The 8646-nt window shown below is 38.9% G+C and overlaps 1 protein-coding gene across 1 annotated transcript; it reads right to left on the bottom strand.

Moving 5' to 3' along the window:
* Positions 1–3012: 3012 nt before the first annotated feature.
* LOC130591875 (uncharacterized) lies at positions 3013–4206 on the bottom strand. The gene is made up of 4 exons (XM_057395823.1): positions 4188–4206; positions 3750–4039; positions 3329–3651; positions 3013–3212 (listed from the first exon to the last, which is right to left on the bottom strand). The coding sequence occupies exons 1-4, from the start codon at positions 4204–4206 to the stop codon at positions 3020–3022; spliced, it is 825 nt and encodes a 274-aa protein (XP_057251806.1). The 3' UTR covers positions 3013–3019.
* Positions 4207–8646: the final 4440 nt, after the last annotated feature.

Here is an 8646-nt window from a genome sequence, read left to right on the forward strand (position 1 = left end):
AATAATTTGTAATATAAAATGACGAATAAGACATATTAGCATAAAAACATTAATCAAACTATGCACATAAAGGAGTCAAATACCAACAATGAAAAATTTGTAGTACCTATATATAATTGTAAGGACTTACGCAATAACAATTAACACTAATATTAACAAATCAAATGAATGAAAATATGAGCAATGACAATGCACAATTCATGTGGATAACCTTTCATAAACTAATAGAGGAAAAACCATCAAAATTTTCACTAGTCAATTAACGGATATTAGTGACCCCGAAAACTCATAAACCCCATGAATATAATCTTTCCACATTAATTAATCTTTCACAATCCTACCTTATTATATATAGCTTTTTAATACAAATATCATGTAATTAAATTTAGGTTTCTAATACACAAATAAATATCATCCCTATATATATATAGCAAGTTGAAATCTTGTAAAAATATATAGAGATAATCCAACATTGTATATCTTACATGCTGAAGTTTGTATTAGTATATAATATATATCCGTCTCAAAATTCCAGTCAAGTTTTTTTGGGTGTAAATGAAGAACTAAGTGTTGTGTTGTAGAGTATAGACGAAATTCAATCCCAGGTTGCGAATGCCATAACTACAAGACTTTGCCCATAAATCCTTTGTCGAAATAAATACATGAATAATACAAAAGTCAAAACATTACAGACCATCAAACAAATTCTGGATAAAAATGGAGGAAGTATATCATCTTCCTTAGATGAAATAATAAAAATTGCACATCCACCAACCCGAGTTTCACTAAATATAGGAAAGGAGTGATTACAATACTTTGTTTAATCATTTCATATTCATTTTCTCGCCTAAGTCCTACGCTCCATTTCTTTTTCTTTTTTTGAGGGGTGCTACGCTTTCTCCACACCATCACTTTTGCATTATCATATACTTCTTTCACGTCTCATAATATAGTGCCTACTTCATTTTTGGTAGGTTAAATTTTAAAATCTTTGACCTAATATTCTCATTAATCACTAGTGGAAAAATAAGGAAGGGCTGCGCTAAAAAAAGCCCTTAGGGCTGCGCTTTTTGATAGCAGCCCTTAGGGCTGCGCTTTTTGATAGCAGCCCTTTCAATAGTAGCCCTTCACTTTTTAAGTAGGGCTGCGCTTTTCAAACGCAGCCCTTCACAACGAAGGGCTGCGCTTTTTAGGTAAAAGCGCAGCCCTTCTAAGCTTGAAGGGCTGCAGCCTATGAGCCCTCCTACTATAATGGGCTGCGCTTTTTTAACAAGTACAACCCTTCTTAGCAAGAAGGGCTGCACTTTTTTCAACAAGCGCAGCCCTTCTAAGCAAGAAGGGCTGCGTTTTTTTCAACAAGCGCAGCCCTTCTTAGCAACAAGCGCAGCCCTTCTTGCTTAGAAGGGCTGCGCTTGTTGAAAAAAGCGCAACCCTTCTTTTTTATAATTTTGTTTTTTTTGAAAATTACATATCCAACCCCTGCCACCAGCCTTGCACCCCCATCCCCAGCCCACCCAACAGCCCCCACCACCCCACCCCCCACCCAAAACCTCCCTTCGACAAAAAAAAAATGCAAATGCAATAATATATGACAAGTGGAGAAAGGTAATAATTAACTTCAAATATATATTTAATAATGTAAAAAGTGTACATAGAATTGATACAAACTAGTAGATTCGAGCTAAAATGTATCATAAGCAATCATCGGTAATGTGGGACGCCAACTTATCCCAAACTTCATCTATTTCTTCTTTGGTGAAGTTCCTCAAACTTGGTGTGGAATTTTTCTTATAAACCTTGCAAAACAACCAAGGAATAATAAACACATATATAAGAATTCAATCATTTTACCATAGTTAGTAGTTCTACAAATGACATATACCTTCCCGAAATTCAATCAAAAACAAATGCAAGCCTAAAACTCTACAAACTAGTTATAATATATCTCATTTTATCTTATTCAAAAAGAAAATGAAGTTAAATGACTCGAGAAATAGAAATTGGACGCAAAAAGGCATAAATAGGCCTAAAATCACATTTATGTTCCCGATATACAACCAACAACAAATGCAAGCCTAAGAATCTAAACAATAGTTATATTATACCTCATATAATTATGTTCAAAGAAAATTTGGGGTTAAATGACTCGATAAGTACGATTTGGGAGCGAAAAAGGCGAAAATAGGCCTAAATTTACCTTTTCGTTCCCGGTATGCAACAAACAACAAATGCAAGCCTATAACTCTACACAATAGTTACATTATACCTCATATAAACATGTTAAAAGAGAATTTTGGGTTAAATGACTCGATAAGTACAATTTGAGAGCGAAAAGGCAAAAATAGGCCTAAATTGACCTTTTCGTTCCCGAAATGCAACAAACAACAATTGGAAACCTAAAAATCTACACAATAGTTACATTATGCCTCATATAATCATGTTCAAAATGAATTTGGGGTTAAATGAATCAATAAATACGATTTGGAAGCGTAAAAGGCAAAAATAGGCAGAAACTAACATATATACTAATTAATAAGTGACATACATTTTGAAGATCATCAACTGTAGTGCAACGGTTGACGATATCGAACATGAACCTCATGACGTAATACCCACACGCAAGTCCTATTGATGTTAGATGTGTATCATGTGTTTTTATATAAGGAAAAAAAAATTAGTCATGTTACCTCGACTGAATGCCAAACAGGAGATTTTGGTTGTCGAAGTCCTATGGCATTAACATCCTTCATCACACTACATCAATACATTATTATAAGATTAGATGTACATTTAATATTAATAAGTGCGTATATATTGAGTTTCGATTAGGCTACCTATTTAACAATGCTTTGACTAGTAAGGACTGTGGTGGTTGTTTACGCAAAGAATTAAAATGGTAGGCTTCGTTACGTGACAAACATATCGCAATCAGTGTCCAATGATTCCTACAACAATAAAATATAGTTATTTATTAATCGTAGAACAACTAATAGGTCAATTTAATTAAAGTAAAGTGAGTTTAAGAAGCATACATTTCAATATAAGGAAGAAGAATGATCTTATATCCAAGACGAGAACATGCTTTCAAAGAAGCATTGAGATACTCTTTCACCTCCCTTTTGTTTCTTAAGCAACTGTCATCTCGTACTATGCTTGGACATAACCAACCAAACATTGGCTCACTAGATGCAATCAATGATTTGTATAATAACCTGAGAAATCATATTGATTAAAAGAAAACTTACTTATTATGGAAGTTAGTTGAATTGAAAACTACTTAAGGCATATGTATATATAATATTATTAAATTTATATACTAAAGTATTACCTCATGAATGTTTGTATCATGGAAACATTCAACTCTTCCCCACATAAGAATTCTTTAATATCAACCTTAGAAATGAAGGTCGATGTGTCCTCAAAGTAGTGGAATTGATGATGCGACAACTGAATCTCAATGATTGCTTCATCGTCTACATCGCTAGCGCACTCATGTAACCAAAAGCACAGAGAACTAAGGCCTTGCACCACCTCGATCTCCGTAATGAGTGGACACTTTGCCATAAAAACATTTTCTTTCTCCACTTCATCACGTCGGCCTTCTTGAGGTGAACATGCCTTCTTTCCCTTCCTGTCGGCCTTCCCCGAAACCTAGTAATTAGTTAAATTAAAAGATATTACTTACAATCATATATAGGAACTATAAAAGAAAACAATATAATATATATATAGTATGTTAATCATTGTACCTCATCTGATAACCGCACCAATGCACGCGGCCATAGAACATAACTGCCAAGGGCATCAGTCACTGAATGTAGACCAACTTCTGTATTCGGCAGCGGAAGAGGTAATTCTTCGAAACCAGGCACAATCTCTGAAATGCTGACCACATAGTGAATATCAGCCACTGCCTGGTTGTGCAATCGTACCCGGTCCCTAGGGGGTTGTGCTTGGCCATAAGCAACGAGAATGAAACTCCCATGACCATCTCCTCGAGCTAATAGCTCACATGGTGTCTCTTTCTTTAAAAAAAAATCTATTCATAGTTTGTCTATGAAACAACATATATATAGTAAGAATTTCATGCATTTAAGAATAATAGTTGTGATATTAAGTGATTACCATGAACTCCGGAACTGGATTAGGCTGCGTAGGTGTAATGACACTGCCCTGCTTGAAAGCACCAAAAGTTGGTAAGCCCATTTGCGCCAAAATGGCGTTGAAATTCTGAGTCATCTCCTCTCTGAGCTCCTCCCGAATTGCAGCTTTCATAGCCTCCACATCTATTGAAGCTGCCGAATTCACACTGGAGGCACTGGATTTTGACGTACTAGTGTATTGATCACCATACACCTTTCTCACCCTAAGGCGGACACCTCTTACGCCCCTCACACGTCCATATTGGTCCCGTCCTAAAGTCTCGTGTAAGGCATCAATTTGTCCTCTAGGAGTGAACTCACCAGTTGCCTCATTTTCCTTCAAGCCAATCTACATAAGGATAAGAGAGAAATGCTTGTGAGCGCACAAGTTATATTATATATTACCTTATCAAAAACTTATAATATGTACTTACAATGGCATTAGCTATCTGTTTTGTTCCGGGATCAGGCAAGACTCTCTGTCCCTTTGCATCAACCCCATGCATCGAACACCACCAATCGAGCACTCTATCTGGTTGCCGAGGCTGTGCAACTGTTGCCGTAGAGCTAGAGCCTGTTGCCGTTGTCGACCCAATCGTGGGGTAATGGCTTTACATCCACGTATCTCTCGCCTGAACGTACGACTGAGCACCCAAATGGTGATAATACTTCCTAGCTTTTGCATTCGGGCTACTTTTCTCACGAGTTGCCTGAAACACACAATTATAAACAAAGGTTAGGTATGGTGTTATACAATAATACTGGATCTAAGAGTATTAAATCTTAGCTAGTAAAATATTCTTACAACAGCTTCCGAGGTTGTTTTCTGTGCAACAAATGCTTGCCACTCCTCCGGTCTGATATGCCTCCGTATCTGATATGGTAACTTGGAGGGTGCCTCAGATGATGTGTCCGGTGAAGCCTCGGAACTATGTGTGTTTCTCCGCCGTAGATTTTCTTCTTCTTTGTACCCACGACTTTTCTCCGCTTAGTGATCCACCCCGACACTAACTTGGCCTTGAAATCTCCGAATCTCTGGGCAACCGCGGATAGAAACACATTCTTCTTGGCTTCATCATTTTCAATATTGAATTGATTCTACAAATAACGCATTTCACAAATTAGTAAATATTACATAGTATATTTAACTAAACTGTTAAGATTCTAAACGTTATTGTACGCGAAGCTTACCATAGTATCTTCCCAAATCATCTTTTTCAAAGACTCGGGCACCTCTTCCATGAGTGGAGAATGGAGAGCTTATGCATGCAAATCCCAACTTGCATGGCATACTTTTGACGCCATTTTCCACAAGGTTGCCCCAAATGATCGTACTCCAAAGTCATTAGGGTGGGTTTCCCTAGTGACTTTGTAGGTCCCCTTCCTTTTCTCTTTTTCGTCGCCAATGACTTACTTGGCCTTTGTGCATCTTTTTCTTCACGGCGAGCCTTAACCAATTTACCCCGCTCCTTTTGGTAATCGAAAGACTCATCCTCGGTAGTGTGTTCTGCACTCGTATCCGTATGCACCTCCGCCATGTCCCTGAAATTATACAAATATACACATTTATAAAAAAAAAATTCACATTTAGGGCGGGAGGGGGCTGTGCAGTGGGGAGGGGGCAGTGGGAGGGGGTGTGCAGGGGAGGGGGAAGCAGTGGGGAGGGGGCAGGAGGGATGTGGGGAGGGGGGCGGTGGGAGGGTGTGTAGAGGGGGGGCAGTGGGGAGGGGGTGTACAGGGGAGGGGGGCAAATAATTCTTCTCTGAATCCTCCGCTATTTTCTTCTTCCTTCCGTCCCTTTTCTGAGCCCACAACTCTGGTCGAAGCCCCTGTTTTTCCAAGTAAAGTCGTGACGCCTTAACATCTTTTGTCTTGCCCGAAATATTCATAAGTGTCGCGAGAATAGCTTCACAAACATTCTTCTCTATGTGCATGACATCCAAACAATGTCTGACCTTTAGATCTTTCCAATATGGGAGTTTCCAAAAAATGGACTGCTTTTTTCATAATCCTGTAGGTCGATCAACCTCATAGCAGGTTTACCAAAGACTGTTTCAATGCCCTTCACCTGATTATAAACTTCAGTACCAGTTAATGGTCTATGAGCAACTTCTTCTTCAACCGTCCCACCGAATGCCTTCTTCTTAAACCGATAGGGATGGTCGCGGTTGAGGAGCCTTCGTGTGCGCATATACACATGTTTGCAGCCCTTAAGGTGTGTAGATTTCATGTTATCTAAACAAATCGGGCAAGGTTGTTTTCCTTTAGTCTTTCCAGATAAGTTCCCATAAGCTGGATAATCTTCATAGTACAAAAAAGCATGGCACGCAGAGTGAACATCTCATTAGCATACGCATCAAATACTAACACTCCATTGTTCCACATCTTCTGTAAAACTTCAACAAGCGGCTGGAGGTATACATCTATGTCATTTCTAGATTGTTTGGGCCCCGATATAAGAAGCGACATCATCATGTACTTGCGTTTCATGCACAACCAAGGAGGCAAGTTGTAAACCACTAAAACTACTGGCCATGTACTATGCTGCGAGCTGAGATTGCCAAAAGGGTTCATGCCATCCGTACATAATCCAAGCCTCAGATTCCTATCCTCATTACCAAATGACTTATGCACCCTGTTGATGTTTTCCACTCAGGCGAATCAGCGGATGCTTGAGCAGACCATCTTTCTTCCTATGATCTGCATGCCACCTCAAATTCTTCGCATCTCCTTTACTTGAGAACATGCGCTTAAATCTAGGTATCATGGGTAGATACCACAACACCTTAGCTGGTGGTCCTTCACTACCTCTAGCTCCTTCACGCTTGTACCTCGACAATCCACAACGTGGACACTCATGTAAATGCTCATACTCATTACGAAAAGCACACAATCTTAGGACAAGCATGTATCCGCTCTACTCTAAACGAAAGGACACATCAGCTTCTTCGCATAATAGTACGACTTTGGCAGTTCATTTCCATCAGGGAGCATCTCAGCTAAAACTTCCAACAACGATGTGAAACTAGAGTCCGTCCAACCAGCGTTCGACTTAATGTTGAACAATGTTACCACTGTGGAAAGTTTGGTGTACTTTGTACAACCTGGATACAACGGCTTTTCCGCAACCTGAGACATAGACTCAAAAATACGAGGTCGTCTACACGACTGATCTTCAACCTTGTGTATCATCTCGTCTACCCGATCCCTATGTCATCTCCAAATTCATCATCCAAATTCTCATCCCCTAACTCATCATCATCCTTCTTTTTCTTCACATACATCATCTTTACTCAAAGCTTCCTATATACCTCCCCTGCTCACCATGCCAAACCCATACGTGGTATTGAGGCCTAAACCCACGGCGAAAGACATGCTCCCTAACCACATGTATACTACTAACCTTGCTCACATTTCTACAATCGAAACAAGGACAATAAAAGTCGACTACTCCAGAGGATGTTTGATATTCTAATGAATTCTGAGACCCCATTCACAAACTCAATCGATTCACGACTACCATACATCCAACTACGATCCATCTCATTCAAGAGGACCACCTCTAATAATTAAACACAACATTCATTATAATGCATCAATCATTATTAAAGTACATACACTCACATATTCAAATCACACACTTATACAGCAAGCTAAGATAGTGACATGTTCAATTGTATGCATGCAACCGAAGGTCCTTATCACTCCAATAACCTAACCCATCCTTAGACGTCTAATCTCACTAGTGAATATATGCCAAATTTCCAATTCTAAGGAAAATCCGGCAGCATTTCCCAACAGTTCTCCAAGTACACAATGTAGATAATTGCTTATCTACATATATACCCAGAGAACAATGTAGAGAAACGATAAGCCAAGAATTTCCTCAGAATTGAAAAGAAGACACACATTCACCACATAAGTGAGATTAAACGTCCAAGAATAGTCCCAAACCGGGGACTATTCAAGACTTACTCCTAATGAGTAAGTCTTGAACGGGTATCTAGGCATATGATGATGATTCAAACAACTTGCAGATTTCATATATAGCTAAATCACATTGCGTTTTCATACAATCTCATATCAATAAATATACATATACATTATAAAAAATACATATATACATCAATAAATTATCAACTTTGTCTACATGTTAAACTAGTTACCTCCTAACACCAACGACGAGCAATGAAGAGATAATAGATAGTTGGACCTTTGATCTGCCTTCCTAAGCCTCTTCTTCCTAGCATTGACAAAACCCACATTGCACATTAATCATTTAATTCAATTAAGAAAAACATAAGTAACTTAAAAATAAAATTAATTTATACCTAATTAACCACTCAAATGGTGGAGAAGAGAAGAGAAGAGAAGGGTAATGGTGATGGTGGAGGTCGCGGTTGTACGTGGTGGGTGGCGCGCAAGGTGGTGGTGGAGCACTGTTGGTGTGCAAGGTGGTGGGCAGCAGGGGCAGTGGAGTTAGGTTGCGTAAACCCAATCGTGG

Source organism: Beta vulgaris, chromosome 6 (genome assembly GCF_026745355.1).
Source record: "Beta vulgaris subsp. vulgaris cultivar EL10 chromosome 6, EL10.2, whole genome shotgun sequence".
NCBI classification, from domain to species: Eukaryota; Viridiplantae; Streptophyta; class Magnoliopsida; order Caryophyllales; family Amaranthaceae; genus Beta; species Beta vulgaris.

Bases quoted from the DNA above. Each gene is read 5' to 3' on its own strand.
- LOC130591875 (XM_057395823.1), bottom strand. The intron at 3,652-3,749 runs GTACAATGATTA...ACTAATTACTAG, and splicing joins TGGTGCGGTTATCAGATGAG to GTTTCGGGGAAGGCCGACAG. The intron at 3,213-3,328 runs GTAATACTTTAG...ATGATTTCTCAG, and splicing joins ATGATACAAACATTCATGAG to GTTATTATACAAATCATTGA.